The sequence below is a fragment of the Pholcus phalangioides genome, unplaced genomic scaffold (assembly GCF_987345545.1).
Source record: "Pholcus phalangioides strain wild (caught in Gottingen) unplaced genomic scaffold, Ppha-v1.0 ptg000014l_1, whole genome shotgun sequence".
Lineage (NCBI taxonomy): Eukaryota > Metazoa > Arthropoda > Arachnida > Araneae > Pholcidae > Pholcus > Pholcus phalangioides.
In genome coordinates, this window is record NW_028301607.1 from 5,802 (window position 1) to 23,074 (window position 17,273).

Sequence of the window (17,273 nt, forward strand, 5' to 3'; positions counted from 1 at the left end):
CCCCTTTTATATATCTATTTCTTGCCGTGTTCGTAGGATAGGGGTGGTTTCTGAATTCCAATAGCCGATAGCGGAGGGTGTTGACATAAGTAATGTCTCTTTTTCACCAACGCCATCTTCTCTCCCCCCCCCCCCACCTTCAGTGTCTCTCCAGATAAATATAAATAAGCAAGAGAGAGAGAGAGAGAGAGAGACCCACAATGGTTTAGGCTTGCAATGTATTTTTTCCTTCCGTGACAGTTGTATCTTTCTTTTCACCAGAGATAGACACGATAAAACATTCTCCGTTCTTTTTGGCAATAATTGAAAACGAACAGGAATTTTGGATTGCAGATGGCCTGCTGAAACACATGTTGGAGCAACAACAATTAATAAATAATAGAGAATCCGATAGTTCTACAACTTCAAGTGAGGATTCCATAGAATGGGAATCCGTAAAAAATGACTAAAGCTGTAGTGATAACAAGTGGCATCGACGTATATGCGTTCGGGTGGGTGAGCGACAGAAATTTCGGCAAGAAAAGTGAGTAAAAGAATTCTAAATTTTTCCGTATCATTTTTATTATTATTATTTGGGGCTATTCCCAAATTCAAACGCGAAAACCGGGTTAATAGGAGTTACTAAGATACTTTTCAATAAAAAAAAAATGATTTCGAAAACCGCACTTTAATTTCTGAAAGTAATCTACGATGGGGTTTTTTTTTCATTAGATAATTGTTACTAACTGACTGCAATTTTTTGTACAAGCATTACATTACACGTAAAAAATATTTTTTTCTGCGAGATTGGCGAGAATCAGCCATACCTTACCGAGGCCGCGCATCGATACATAGGTTAAGAGGCTTTCGTTGCCATAGCAACGAGTGATGCGGTTCCCTCGTAGCTTCCTCTTCACTGCAAAGTTAACCTGAAACGGACTATAGACAAAACGTTGTATGCGGGTAACATCGAAGAGTGGGTAATATCGTTCTTTTCAAGCAGTTTTTGATTTACATACACACACAATGGCGCAACTAGGGGGAGCGGGTCCACTGTATCGAGTGCTGAACTAGGGGGGCGCCGAATTGCCCCTTTAACACCACTCATTCTAACCTTTCCTTACACGGGGACGCCAAAAGCTTGCTAGCTCCAGTTAAAAAAGTATCTGTGACCCTGTATGTACTTTAAACCTTGCAACATACATACTGATGTACAGGGCCACAACGACATGCGTGGTCAGCCGGGGCAAGCACTCATTTTGGCGCCCCCTTTTAATATTGAAGGAGAGATGAAATGGTTGACATTTGCGCTCCTGTCTGGCTCGGAGTTCGGGGCATCAGTCAGTGCCGTCTTAACGCATGGGCCCCACGCGAGCACAGCCCGGGTGCCTCAAGAGAAGAGGGGCCTCCCAAAAATGAGATCCGATTGAAATTTTCAAGGATTTACCATGTAGGGCCTCCAAAAAACCACTTGGCCCCCGTGGCCCATAATACTCTTAAGACCACCCTGGCACCAGTCCCACCTGCTCCTCTCTAGTTGTGGCCCTGATGCCGTATGTACAGGGTGTTAAGCGGGCCGGGGTAGAAAGTTCAGAGTGGCGGCAAATTTGAATAATTCGTGGTCAAGAACTTTAAATTATAACGTGAATAGGGGACAGAGCAATTCGAATAGCCAGCACGTGGCGAAGCCATAAATCTGTGTCTGGAAACGGATTTAGTGCGAAGCATGTAAATAATTTCGTATAAGGACATTACGTTCCCTTCGTGTCATCGCATCATCTGCAGCACTGGCTGTACCCATCATCGAAAGGAGAGCACCCTTACAAGTTTGACCATACGTATGCATGAAAAATTAGGATGATTTTAATCCTCGAATGCAATTTGAACGAGGTAATTTGATTGAAACGTCGATCGAATTCTAGCAAGCAATTATTGGACAGGAGCTTCGAGAACTTCAGTTGCTTCAGGTACCACCGTTGTGCATGGCCCCCCCCCCCACAAGGGGTGGGCTGACAAGGCTCCAGCCCTGGGGCCCCGGACGATTTTAACAATATTTTTGCTTTTTCACGCTGTAAATTCATCATAAAGAGGCCCGTGAAAATCTGGTCGGGGGCCCCCGCGCAAAAGATCTCAGCCTAGGGGCCCTGCTCCAGGATGTGGGGGCCATGCCGTGGTGCTCGCGAGCAACAGGTTGAAGATGACTGCTCTAAACCATTTCACTACATCTGGTCATGTAGGCCCTATGTGAACAAGAAGCCCAGGCTCACGCGAATATGGGTGGCTTTAAGATGGCCTTGGTTCCACGAACAGCTTTGCTGAGTTCGCAAAGTAGTCCCTTCCCCCCCCCCCCTCTTTCTGATGTACATCCCAAACCCACAACAGAAGTTCTCGAGGTGTGGGTCGCTTTTTCTGGGAATTTTCGGCATTATCGCTCGGAAGGACGTCACGACGACTTTGCATTGCCGTGAACCCCTGCAGCGCTTTGGAATGGCTCTTGCTATCCCTATTCGATTTGGAAGTTGTGGTGTGCTTGAATGCCGGGTTCGTCTTGAATAATCTTGAATTTCTAACTTAAGTAGGAAGTTGTTTATTTCTTCTCGATTGTCATAAGCAAGATGTCTTCGACCTACAAGCCAGGAAGTGGAGGTCAGAAGCTGCAGAAAGTTGCCGCTGTGGTGGTCGAGTGGTTATAGTGCCGGACTCATGATGCGAGAAGCCGTGTTCGAACCCCACAGTGTTGGTCGGCTGAAGTTTGTTTTTTGTGGTTCCCAACTTCAAGGCGCAAATGCGAGCCGATCTCCCCGTTAAAAAGTCTCGCCACAGAGAGCAACAGTCCTACAACGGTAAATCATTCAACCATAACACTTCACTCATAGTTAGTAAATCTGGGGGCAGATGACAGCACTACACATAACAAGCATTACACAGAAACAAACTTTACGTCAGCTTGCACTACACGTACACGCACATTCCCGCATGTACCGACTCGTTGGGGGGTTCCGCGGGGGGGGGGGGGTGCATGTGTGGTGTAGCAGTAGTAGGTAGGGGCTCGGGGATCCATGATGTTCTTAAGTCAGGCAATTTGCCTGTTGTGGCGTTGTATTTGTATTTGTATTCTTACGAGCAGGCCGAAGAAGCCGCGAATGGCAAAAGTTTCAAGAACCCCTGCCAAGGTCTTCCAAACGGGTATACCAGTCGGTAACCGTTTTTCAGTTTGTTTGCCTTTATCCGGATTTCTGAGAATTATAAGAAAAACCATTATCTATTTTAAAGGCAATAGACCTGTTGGGAAAAGTCATAAAATTTAGATACTGTACTTCCATTTAAGCCCAATTGACTAGACTTCCATGCACGCCCTTGGGAAAACGAATAGTCTCTTAAAAAAAAGGGACTTCGCGAAACATAAAACAAATTTCGTGGAACCTGTCAACTCGGACATCTCCTACATGGGACAACTTTGAAAGGTACCGTCATAATCCTACAACACAGAATGTCGGCAATACCGAACGGCTTAATTTAATTGTAATGGAACCGTAGAGGTGTCCACTTCAGAAAGGGTTTGGTAGCAGTAAGCCAATCTGAAGCCGCAGCTACGCTTATCACTGGAACGCGTGAGGGCGCTTGCACAGTGCTGCAGTACATTACTAATCATATTTTATCCATCTCATTTCTTATTTACCAGTTCCATTAGTCAGCTGTGTCAACGAAATTTTTTTGTGCCACCATGTCTTCAGCAGATTCCGAGTCGTTAATGGCTAGCGATAGTTATTCCGAAAAAATCATAAGCGCGGTTGAAAAAAGACCGGCTTTACATGACAAAAATATGTTATTTAAATAGTTTTTTAATGTATGTTATTTAAATTAATTATGATGATTCCAGTCATCATATATGAAAAAATTTGTGCGATTTGGTCACGAATCGTAAAAGCATCAAAAATGGGTCAACTTGTAGGTTGTCTTTCTTCAACTCTGAATTAATTTCAAACGGCAAATGTTGTTACAGAAAATTAAATTTCATTACTATGAATATTTTTATTAGTATATGCAGTAAAACCCCTCCTTTTTGTGAACACGGACAGGACAAAAAAATTAAATCCATGTAAAATGGGTGACCGTTAAAAAGAGGTTTGAAATTCATACTTTTATATATTATACAACTGTAAATTATTATTTGTCCGTAAAAGAGGGAGTATCCGTTAAGAGGGGGTTCTACTGCAATGCCGCTTATGAGCACGAATTTGCATGCTAACTGGAGCCAACTTCAGCTTGGCGAAAAAAATTTAGCCAATTCCGAGATGTCACGTGACATTAAAAAATAAAAAAAACCCGGTTGCTAACAGCAGTGTGTGTTTCACGCGAAATTCCACGGTTGCTGATAAGATCAACCGCACCAGCCGAACCGTAGTGTGCCGGCAGCCTAAGGATTGGAACCGATGGAGGGTGCAATTGGGGATTGAACGGCAGGGAAGAAATGAGATAAACGTATTGTCATGAAACAAGAAAGCCAAAGACCATCCAGATTTTTTAAAAGAACTAAAATTTTGAGCAGATTGTTTCCATTAACTAATTCATAATTAGGACAACTTTTGGTTTAAAAAAAATGTTTCATCATTACGAAATGAATAAGCCATATTCATACGAATTTTGGGGGGGCTGAGCCGCGTCTTCGAAAATGTTGGGGGAGGGGGGCTCGGGCCCATGGGCCGTATAGAGGTTTACGCCTATGCGCACAATTGTACCACTGTCAAGATTTGTAAGCAAATTATCCCATATCTCCCGGCATAGGCGTACGCTGAATGTTCTCGAGAGTGTTCGGGTGGGGGGTTACGTTTTTTCCTGCAAAATAACACTATAATCTTAGCTCGGGGGGACCCCCCCCCCCTTGCGTACGCCAATGTCTGCCGGTATCAGTCATAAACAAGGAGACAAATTTTCCTTAAAAAATCTTTGAATGCATTCATTTATTCGAGTGAAATGTGTGTCTGCATCACCCCATCAATGCAGAATTTCATTTATTGTAAAATACTTTTACCCTGAGATAATGGAAGGACGCCTGCGTGCAGGGCCCCAACTAGATACTTTGTCACGCTGGACAAGCGGAAATTTTTGCACCCCTTGTATGAAGAGGAAGCAGTTAAAGAATGTATTCGGCGCCCCTCCTGGTTCAGCGCCCAGGGCACCAGACCCGCCTGCTTCCCCCTAGTTGTGCCCCTGCCTGCGTGGACAAAATCGTAAAAAAAAGCGTGTGTGGGCTCCAAAAGTACCCATCGTAGGTGCCTGAAGCTCTGGGAATAACCACTGGATAAGTAGAGCAACAGGACAGAACAAGAGGTATAGGATGAAGAAAAAAAGATTTTTCATTTTTTGTTAGGTTTTTGTTTACTGCAAACCACAGCAGCACCCCCGGGGTTCTGACACCACACCAAAACATATGCATCTGGATACACTCCATCCCTTAGGCTGGGACCTGACTACGGCGCGGTTGCACGCGGTTGAGGTTGGGGGGGAAGGCATCATCTATAGTTTTATTCTGTCAACGCACAGATACAACTACAACCGCTGAGTGCGGTTTTTTCAACCGAGAAAATCCACATTTTTTGGGACGGTTGGGGTAACCGGAAAGCTGCCATCATGTATTGCAAAGGCTTGAGCTCCCTGATGACGGTTCGGCTGGACCTGCGGTTGCTCTCTTCCATTGTCTATTAAGTGGTTTGACAAGGAGGGTGATGGGATTTCGGATGCACTGGACAAAGGAATTGCTCTTCTTCAAAGGAAGGCTGCCACAAAAATGAGGGGAAAAGACAAATTCGAAGAACTGTATGGTGAAGTTCCATGCGACGGAAACTAATTCTTTGTTTGGCGCTTTTGCACTGATAACAATAAAAAAAACCAATGAAGAAAAAATTAAATTTTTCTAACTAGTGAAATTTTTTTGCTTTCCTACATGAGCATACATTGAAACTCGGTTATAATGACATTCATAAACTAACGTGATTACGCTAAAACCGAGATGTATATTTTAGAACTCTTGAATGAAATGCATTGGATCCCGATTATAACGTTTTAGCAACAAACCAATTAGTTACCTCTTCCAAAAGAGTACAAATTACCGGGGGCCCAACCATTTATAATAAATTCATAAAAAATTAGAAGTAAAAATAATCAGACATCTGAAGGAATATATTTATATACTTGCTAATTCTCCATATCAAACTTTTGAAACATTTATTAAAAGCCTGAGTATGAACCGGGGAGGAAATATGTCCCTAAGAGCTGCATTGCGTGTGTTTTGCTTTCATTATTCTGTTTTTTTGTATCGTATATGAATGTGGCCGTCTATCTTTTGTTTTTGCAATGAAAAAAAACCATCTAGGCCAGCGGTTCTCAACCTGTGCTCCGTGTGAACTCCCAAGGGCTCCGCGGCCGTCGAGGAAAATAAAAAAAGAACCAGTAAATTTGAAAAAAATAATTATTAATATTTTTGAATAAAAATAAATCAGTAATTTTGATGAATAAATAAAACATAGGCCTACGGGGCTCCACCATAGAAATTATATACTGGAAAGGGCTCTGTGGGTCAAAAAAGATTGAGAACCGCTGATCTAGACAAAACGTTGTATGCGGGTAATATCGAATAGTGCACTAAGACAATTTTCACACCTACCGTTCTTTTCAAGCAGTTTTTGATTTACAAAGCCGCAACTAGGGAGAGCGGGTCCACTGTATCGAGTGCTGAACTAGAGGGGGCGCCGAATTGCCCCTTTAACACCACTCCTTCTAACCTTTCCTTACACGGGGACGCCAAAAGCTTGCTAGCTCCAGTTAAAAAAGTATCCAGCTGCGGCCCTGTATGTACCTTAAACCTTGCAACATACATACTGATGTACAGGGCCACAACGACATGCGTGGTCAGCCGGGGCAAGCACGCATTTTGGCGTCCCCTTTTAATATTGAAGGAGAGATGAAAGGTTAACATTTGCGCTCCTGTCTGGCTCGGAGTTCGGGGCATCAGTCAGTGCCGTCTTAACGCATGGGCCCACCCGAGCACGGCCCGGGTGCCTCAAGAGAAGAGGGGCCTCCCAAAGTTGTGGCCCTGACGTCGTATGTACAGGGTGTTAAGCGGGCCGGGGTAGCAAGTTCAGAGGGGCGGTAAATTTGAGTAATTCGTTGTCAAGAACTTTAAATTATAACGTGAATAGGGGACAGAGCAATTCGAATAGCCAGCACGTGGCGAAGCCATAAATCTGTGTCTGGAAACAGATTTAGTGTGACGCATGTAAATAATTTTGTATAAATGAATCGTCCCCAAATGAACATTTTTGGGAATTAAAAGGTCTATGAGTATCATAATGTTTTTTAAAAAAAATTAATTTTTTACAGTTTTTAAGACATGAAATTCAGAAATTTCATTCCGATTTCCTATCTGAATTTTTTTTTTCCTGACTATCAAAAGAAATATATTTTTTTTAAATAGGATAGGAATTTCCTTGACTTTTTTTTGGTCGTATGGGGTTTCCCAAAATTACAATTATTATGCTTAATTTCCATTAATTAGAAATTTAATTAATTGGAAATTTACTTTAATTACAAAGAAAAACGTGCTAAATCCATGGCCAAGTTTTTTAAACTTCAAAAATATGTTATTTAAATAGTTTTTTAATGTATGTTATTTAAATTAATTATGATTATTCCAGTCATCATATATGAAAAAATTTGTGCGATTTGGTCACGAATCGTAAAAGCATCAAAAATTGGTCAACTTGTAGGCTGTCTTTCTTCAACTCCTGAATTAATTTCAAATGGCAAATATTGTTATAGAAAATTAAATGTCATTACATGAATATTTTTATTAGTATATACAGTAAAACCCCTCCTTTCTGTGAACACGGACAGGACAAAAATTAAATACATGTAAAATGGGTGACCGTTAAAAAGAGGTTTGAAATTCATACTTTTATATATTATACATCTGTAAATTATTATTTGTCCGTAAAAGAGGGAGTATCCGTTAAGAGGGGGTTCTACTGCAATGCCGCTTATGAGCACGAATTTGCATGCTAACTGGAGCCAACTTCAGCTTGGCGAAAAAAATTTAGCCAATCCCGAGATGTCACGTGACATAAAAAAATAAAAAAAACCCCGGTTGCTAACAGCAGTGTGTGTTTCACGCGAAATTCCACGGTTGCTGATAAGATCAACCGCACCAGCCGAACCGTAGTGTGCCGGCAGCCTTAGGAAAAACAGGGAAAAGGGGCACAAGCAGAAATGTGATGCGGGGGTCCCACGAGAGTGGGCTATTGGTAAGATAAAGTTAAAGATAATAAAAGTCTTTGTCAGGATTCGCGGTCGTCTCGGGCCTCGGGGAAGCAATAATTTTTATGGGGATTGCTTCACGCCGGGATTCACGCCGGCTGTGGTTTTTGCGGTTATGTTCAACAAAGACTTTTATTAACTTTAATTATCTTACCAAGAGTGCTCCAGCCCACTTTCGTGGGATTGAAGCTTAAAATGCTTGCTGTACCAGCGCCTAAAGGATCTATCAATTGTGATGGCAGCGGGGACTCCAGCAACATTCAAGACTCATAGAGAGGAAAAACAGGCAGTTTGTCCTTTAATTTTTTTTTTCTTCGTGTTCGATACTTACGGGGAAAAAAAATCAGAAATCTATATTTGAGGTTTTTATTCCTGAATCAATTCTGTGGGTGCTCTGCCCCGTTCTACAAGAGAGAGTGTGCGAGCACCCACAGCACCCCCGGTTCCGACGCCACTGCCTATCATGCAACAGCACACGCGGAGTGATTCTACTTTGCAGGAAGTTAAACGTCTTATATTGGAAGGTTGGCCAGAGACTAACACGAATATCAGTGCTATGGCGGCGGCATATTTTCCATATCGACATGAATTGGCTATCTCCAATGGCATATTGTCAGAGGAGACCGCATTGTAGTGCCACCAACACTTCGAGCTGAAATGAAGAAAAAAATACATGCCGGGCATCAAGGCATAAATGCGTGTCTTAGACGAGCGAGAGAAGTTGTCTTCTGGCCGAACATTCAGGAGATATTCGGCAGTATGTCGAGTCACGTAGCACATGCGCTGCCTTCGCTCCAGCCCAGTCAACTCCAACGATGATAGCTCATGACATTCCTCCGGGCCCGTGGCTTAAACTGGGTGCTGATATTTTTCAGTTGAAAGAGCGAAATCATTTGGTCCTGGTAGATTACTTAAGCATGTTCATAGAAGTAGACTTCTTGCAAAATACTCTAGCTAGCGCAGTAATCCACAAATTGAAGCATCATTTTACTCGGCACGGAATTCCTTGCACGCTCATCATAGACGGTGGTCCGCAATTCAAGAACAAACAGTTCCTAGATTTTGCTTATGGCTGGGGCTTCCGTCATCTCATGCCGAGTCCAGGTAACAGCCGCTCCAATGGACAGGCGGAATCTGCTGTTAAAATTGTGAAATCTATCTTCAAAAAGTGTGCTCACTCAAGAGAGGACCCATACCTGGGATTATTAGCTCAACGTAACACGCCAGATGATCAATTGAGGTGCAGTCCAGCGCAAAGGATCTTTGGAAGACCTACACGGACTAGCCTGCCGACCAGTAGCCAGCGTCTACAATTCACTCTACCGCAGGTTCCTGAAGTCCATGCAAAGTTGCTAGAAAGGCAAAATGAGATGGCTCAGCGACATAATAGAGCATCACAATACCTAGCGCCATTGCATCCTGGAGCTTCAGTGTGGCACCGGAACACTCTACACCAGAGACCGATTTGGGAAAAAGCCTGCGTAACAAAACATATCGGCCAGCGCACGTATGAGATCCGTACAAATGAGGGCTCCACGTTGAGAAGAAGCAGACAATTCATTAAACCACGTGTCCAACAAGATATGGAAATCAAGCAAACAGCTTTACAGCCAGCTTGTCATCACCAAGATGATATGACATCCCTAACTGAGATACAAGAGCCTGAGTGCAAGCCAGAAAGAAGTGGTCCTAAATCTCCAGCAACAAAGGACGAGTTATCACCCCCAATGCCAGGTTCCAACACCACAGAAACAGGTAGCACGCTCGTCACCACAGACAACCCGAGATAATGGATCTTACACGGTCACTAGATCGGGTAGCCTGGTGAGCCCTCCATCCACGCTAACTTACTCTCGCAAATTATAAGAAACTCATGGTTTTCCCCTAAAGGGAGAAACATGTTAAAGATGTTATTAATTTATATGATCTTTATTATTATAACAATCGCGGAATGGCAACAGTATGGCATTCCAATGTCGGATCGGTTGTTATGGTAACTGGGGGCCCAGCTCGATGTTTATTATAATGGTTAATAATTGAACAGCTCGATGTTTATTATAATGGTTAATAATTGCCCAGCTCGATGGTTAATGATAATCACAACAGTACTGACGGGGAATTACCCACCTCTGACTTGGATGGCTTCTCACACTAAAACACCGGGCACTAACAGCATGGCGCTAAATCACCTGGCAAATTAAAATGTGTGCTAATAAATGCCAGGAGCTTGGGTAATAAGAAAGATTGTTTAGAAACTATGATAGTTGTGGAGGGCCTGGATCTTATAGCCATTACTGTATCTTGGGCAAACGATGGGATGAATCTTTCTTACATATCTCAGGATACGAAACTTTTTTGAGAAATTGATCTGATAGGAAAGGGGGTGGAGTGTTGATATACGTGAAATCATGTTTGAAGGCTAAAGAGTGTAACGTGCAGAGAAGTGATATTGAAACCATATGGGTTGAACTTGAGAACAAAAGACGTCATAAGCTTATTGTTGGGGTTTGTTACAATTCACCGAATAGGGATCAAAACTACATCGCCAAATTTCATGATGAAATTTCCTACATGTGTAAGCGTAAGAGGGTTCTCATACTAGGGGATTTAATTTACCCAGGTATTGATTGGGAGAACCTTTCATCTAGAGACTTTCTTAAGTTGGTGCTCGAAAATTTTTTGTATCAGCATGTATTTTGGATTTAGTTCTTACCAGTTCTGAGGATCTTGTTAAACATGTTTCGGTGGGGGAAGAGTTTTCTTCCAGTGATCATCGTATAGTCAGGTTTCACTGTAACTTTCCCTCGGGCAAGGTTGATAACAAAAGACTGGTTCCTTTGTTTTGAGAGGAACGTTAGCGGAAGTTTTCAAAGACCGGTTGGGATCAGTAGGGGTGGTAAGTCAATGGGAAGCATTTAGTACAAAGCTGTCCTCTGTTTTGCACGACGTCATACCCTTTGTTCGAAAAAAGCGTGCTTGTGCATCGTACACTCTATGGTGCACGGATAGCGTGCGTAAACTTTATCTTGAAAAGAAAAGATCATTCAGAGAGTATAAAAGTGGACGAGGTGACCTATCATTGTTTACTGATAAAAGAAGAGTGTTGAAGAAAGCGATAAGGTATAGTAAAAAGGAAGTTGAAACTAGATTGGCAGATAACATTATCTCTGACCCAAAATCATTTTTTCGATACGTCAATAATGGATGTAAGGGGACAGTTGGCCCCCTCTCGATAGGAGGCTCTAGGTTAGTGAGCAATGTAGGCATGTGTAATGCTTTCAATGCCTTTTCGCGTCGGTTTGTAATGGAGATAATGATATTCCATATACGGGTGTTGCATGGGTGTTGCCTCAACAATATTCAAGTAGAACACGTGGAGTTCCTAAATCTTCTAAGAAATGTATGTGCAAGCAAAGCACCGGGACCAGATGATATCTATCCCAGGGCCCTCAGGGAATGTGCTAATGAAATGTCGGGGCCAGTCGCACAGATATACAGGAGTAGTGTGGCTGAGGGTATCGTCCAAAGGGATTGGAAACTTGCTAATGTTGTTCCGATATTTAAGAAGGGTAGTAGAGAAGCGGTGTCAAATTATCGTCCAGTGAGTTTGACGAGGTCCCTCTCAAACACTTTGGAAATTATCATCAAAAGGCAGTTTGTGAAGTGGATAGACCAGAATAATGTATTGTCGGATAATCAGCATGAGTTCAGGAAGGGGAAGTCATGTGTAACTAACCTCCTTTGCTTCTATGATCACGTGACTAAGGCTTTGGGTAGGAGCAAAAATGTCGACGTTGTTTACCTTGATTTCCAGAAGGCATTCGATCGGGTCCAACATGGCAAACCCTTGAAGCATTTACACGAGATTGGAATAGGGGGCAACTTGCTGAATTGGATAGAATCGTGGTTAAGAGATAGGTCGCAACGAGTTATAGTGAACGGGGAATTCTCTGGTTGGACAGACGTTACAAGTGGAGTTCCTCAAGGAAGTGTCCTTGGCCCCTACTTTTTTCACTTTTTATGGATAATCTCGATCAGGGTATCGATGGGTTTACTAGCAAATTCGCAGATGACGTGAAGCTAATGGGTGTAATCGGGAATCAAAGCGATAGGGAGTCACTTCAGACCAACTTAAACAGGATTGCAGCATGGGCAAATGAATGGAGCATGACGTTTAGCGTAGATAAGTGCATGGTCGCTCATTCTGGTTCGAACAACCCACGGTTCTCTTACGAGTTGAATGGTGTCTCTATCCCGGATGCAAATAGGGTCATCGATTTGGGAATTCTCATTGACGAGCGGCTTAGATTTTCTGAGCATTGTTCAACGGTGGTCAAAAAAACGTATAGAATGCTCGGCTTTATTTTCAAAAGGTCTCTTCGCGTTCTCCTTATGCCATTCTTCCGCGTTTTCGAGACTTAGTTCGTCCTGGACTGGAGTATACTGTAAGGTTTCGGAGACCATACCTGCAGAGGGACATAGTCTTGGTTGAATGTGTGCAGAGAAGAGCTACGCGTGTCCTTATCGGCACACGGGGATTGAGTTATTCAAACACCAAACATGGCCCCCGCTCTGTCCCTTGTGGGATATAAGCAGGTCACCTTACGGCTGGGCCATGTTGGAAAAAGGAAAGCCCCGCCAGCCACCAAGACCACCGGTCGAACGTCGGCCGGTATCGCATCACCGGACTTCTGACCTACGCAAAGGACCAGTAAGAACACCCCGGCAGCCCAAGGTCACGCCGGAACTACAGCAGGACGACACCATCCGTCACTCCCCGTCCAACCTATCAACGGGGATGAACCGTACGTCCGTTCCTCATTCAGCGGCACATGTTTGGGTAAATCGAGAAGCTATCCATACTTAGAATATGACAACCATAAGTATTCTTTATGGGCATTGTATAATACTTTATCATGTATATATATTGTTTATAATTTTTATTAATTGCATTTTTAATTGGGTTGCTGTATTTTAAATATATGACATCCATATTTTTATAGGCATCTTTTTCTCAGCCACCTCGTTGGGCATTTTGCCAGTTGTGGCGTTGTATTTGTATTTATATCGAGCGTACTCGGAGGACGGGTTGTGGTGGAATTTTTTTTTTTCACATAATCAACACTCCACAACGGGCGGATCATAATATACAATAAAAAAGTAACTATAAAATCAACATAATCTTCTGAAGTTCTTGAGGAGTCGAGGTTCTTAGTTCTGGTCGAGAGGCTCCTGAACCTTTGAAAAATTATCATTTATTTTTTGTTTAATTTTTTTTAATCAATATTATAATTCACTTGTTGTTTATTTGATTCTATGTTCTACCCCCACCCTCAGTCGAATGTTGTTGTGAAGAGACTCGAAAAATGTTTCGGCATCGGCCTTCAAGATCTGTTATGAATGGGCATTTAGAATGTACTGTTTTTTCCCAATATTTTTCAAGGAAACATTGGGAGGGGACTAGAAGTTATTTGTGATCCCGTATATACGGGACTCAAGCGTGTACGAAGGAGAGGAAGGATGCATTGCATTGGTTTTTCAGTAATTACTGGGGAGTGTGGGGGGGGGGGGGCTCAGTCCTCTTACGAAATATATTGCGCGGGAGGCTCAAATGGCCTCAACCTCTAGGTTCTGGCAACTATTCTTCATAGAGCGTAATTTTTTTTATTTCGGTTTCATGCTTTCCAATTTTCACCCCCCTCCCTTTGGGCTTCTTTTCATGTCGGCGCCATGTACCCCCACACCCTTCCCGGTCGCAGTGAGCAAAAGAAGAGACACTCAGATTTTACCAGGCAAACAAGAAAGACCCCTCCACACTGAAAGAAATCTTTGTCAGTCGTGCCTTCTGGCAATAAGAATTGACACCGAGGAAATGTGCAATTAGGGATTGAACGGCAGGGAAGAAATGAGGTTAACGTATATTGTTATGGAACAAGAAAGGCAAAGACCATCCAGAGTTTTTAAAAGAACTAAAATTTTGAGAGCAGATTGTTTCCATTGACTAATTCATAATTAGGACAACTTTTGGTTAACATTTTTTTTTCCATCATTGCAAAATGAGGAAACCATATTCATACGAATTTATGGGGGGGGGGGCTCGGGCCGATGGGCCGGGTACAAGTTTACGCCTATGGTAACACTTTAAAAGAGCTTCAAAATTTCATGTAGAGTAGATAACTGTCCGGCAAAATTTAGCAATTTTTTGTGAAAAAAAGTGTAAAAAGTTATTCACAGTGAATGGTTCAGACAAGGGGTTTTGAATCTGGCTGGATTTTTTTTTTTTTCACACAGGATTTCTAGCAGTTCCAAAATTTGCAGAAAATAAAATGGAACAACTCCTACTTACTGCGAATGGAACACACGCTGCTTAAGCAATGGCAATGATGTAGAGAATAATTCTTTGAGCCAACTTTCATTGGAAATTCGTTTGAAGATAATTAATAGGAATAAGATTTTTGCTATTCGAAAAACATTAGCTGGCAAAATTACTATAAATTAAATTCAATAAATTTGCGAAGACAATCGTAAACAATCATTTTCAGAATTTGTAAATTGCAGTTATTACGATCGATATCACAACTGTATGGTACATATTTTTCCAAAATTTTCCGATTGGTTTTGGTTGTTGCCGAGGTGAAAAAAGCTCGAAATGAGCTGTAATTACAATTTTCTGCCAATGATCATTAAAATATCTGGAACATGTGCACTCGATGGCGTGAAGGAAATTAGAAAAATTCACGAATTTGAACGACTAATCAGTTAATTAATTAAGATTTCAATTAGCATCGGTGTCGTTGTAATTAATAAATGACAAGCTTTCAAATTTATGAAAATTATAAAATTCGCATTTTTACTAATTTTCATGAAAGTTACTAAATGTCAGCTTTTACCGTATAACATATCTATATCAGCTACCCTTCCCCACCAGTACCATTTGACAGAAATTTTATGGGAAAAAAAACTAACAGTATGATTACGAAACTAATTTTGATTTTCAGTGACTGACCTAAAATAACTGATTAAAAACAAACAAGATAAAAGTAAAGAAATTCCAGGACAATCAAAAGTGTGTTCATCATATTAGTTAAATAGTTTCAAGCGGCTGGCCAAAATTTCTTAATCTGTTTTTGTAGTAGGCCTATTTGTTTATATCCATGAAGAAGATAGGTGCGTGGAAGGAATAGAATGTATTATTATAACATTAATTAATGTTAACAGTTACCGATATTACGTTATTACGTGTGCTATGAATGTTTAGCATTTAGAAATATTCAATTAAAATTCGATTGATCGATTAATATTTTTTGATTAGCCAGTTAGAAATTTTAATCGATTCCCAACACTAATAATTGAAAGTCTTAAATGTAACACAATTTATCAAACTTATCAAGACTATTGGTGAATATGCACAATAACCGACAACCATGGCTAATCACTGATTTATAAAATACAAAGTAATAATTACATTTTACATTTCCTCATTTATAATAACGCTGGAGTTCCAAAGAGCTGCAGTTTATCAGGTGAAAACTGCGTGAAATTTTAATTTAAAGAAAATCTAATATTTTATACCACCTCTCAACAGATCTCTTCTTCCGATAGCCAGAGGTTAATGTTTCCGGGAAAAATAGGAGAAAATTGAGTGAAATTTTAATCTGATGGAAATGTAAGTTTATATCGCCTCTTAACAATCCGTACTCACGAGAGACACAGAGAAACATTTCCTGGAAAAAAAAAGATACATCTTTGGTGTGGCTTACGTATCCACCAAAAATGTATTGAAATTTATAATTTAAGAATAATCTATCATTTTTTGGCGCATTTGGCTTCGTGCGCCTTATCTAATGAATTTTTTGACTGTATATTTTTATACATTTCATACTTTGTTTGACTGTGCCTTGGCATTCTACAAAATGCCTAGGCAAAGTATAGAATAAAACCGTTATTCCATACTTTGCCTGAAACGACCGGGCATTGTATAGAATGTCGGATTTCATACTTTGCCGGTAACATATCTATTGCGTTACGGTTATGATTTATTAGAAACTCGAAATTTATTCAACATAAAAAAATTAATGACATGTTACTCTCTCGAAATAGTGCTCAAGAGATCGCATGATCCGTCGAGGATTCAATACCTTATACAAAATTATTAATATGGAAAATAAAGCAATACCTTGTGTAAATCCTGTATATATGACCACTATAGTCATAACCACACAGCACGCATAATGTAAGAATTCCATTTTCAAGACAACAGAGCTTTCTCACTGGACTAAGCCCGATATCGAATAAATTAATATTCTATTACAATCCAATATTTATACATAAAGCTGCTGAGGAGAAATTCATCCTTCTCCGCCTCCCCTCCCGTAACAGATCAAAACATCTGCTACAAAACTAGCATTGCAGGAGCGCGTCATAAACGCGTAAAAAAAGACGCAGGGCTCCTTTCACAATCTGCATAGTGTCCTCTGTATAATTCTGTGGTGATGCTAGTGCTGGTCAGAGTTGCCAGATTGGCGGTTTTCCCACCAAATTGGGCTGGTTTGAAAACGGTTCGGCGGGAAATTTGTGGCTTTGGCGGGTGGCGGTTTTTTGGGCGGTTTTTCTAAAATTGTGTTTTCATGGCGAATTTCTCTCTATTTTTCTTTGCTTGACGGAAAAGAAGTTTTTCTTTTTCACTTCAGTCCCCACCTCATGTTGTGTTTTCTTCCTGACAAGGCAGAAGGGGTCCTTGATCAGTGGTTTTCAACCTTTATGATACCGCGGCCAATCGGATATAATATATCCAATGTAGTATAGGGAAGTAGTATATCCAACACTATAAGGGAAATGGGTGACTTCAGTGACGTCAGGAGCTTCGCGCAGAGCCCTTCTGCTACAGAAGGCCCTCTGGTTGGGAAACACAGTATCTAGACCACAGAAGCCTGTGAAAGAAACCGTAGCCTCCACAAGCGTGGAGCTGACAGGGCTCAAGC

General features: G+C 41.5%; 1 protein-coding gene across 4 annotated transcripts in view; it reads left to right on the forward strand.

Moving 5' to 3' along the window:
* The first annotated feature begins 277 nt into the window (after positions 1 to 277).
* Positions 278 to 17,273, forward strand: part of LOC149077869 (glutamate receptor ionotropic, delta-2-like) — a 201,351-nt gene continuing 184,355 nt past the window's right edge. For all 4 annotated transcript variants that reach the window (XM_089241469.1, XM_089241470.1, XM_089241472.1 and 1 more), the window contains exon 1: positions 278 to 523. In XM_089241469.1, coding sequence (XP_089097595.1) covers positions 442 to 523 — 82 coding nt within the window. In that variant the 5' untranslated portion in view covers positions 278 to 441. The remainder of the gene's footprint in view (positions 524 to 17,273) is intronic.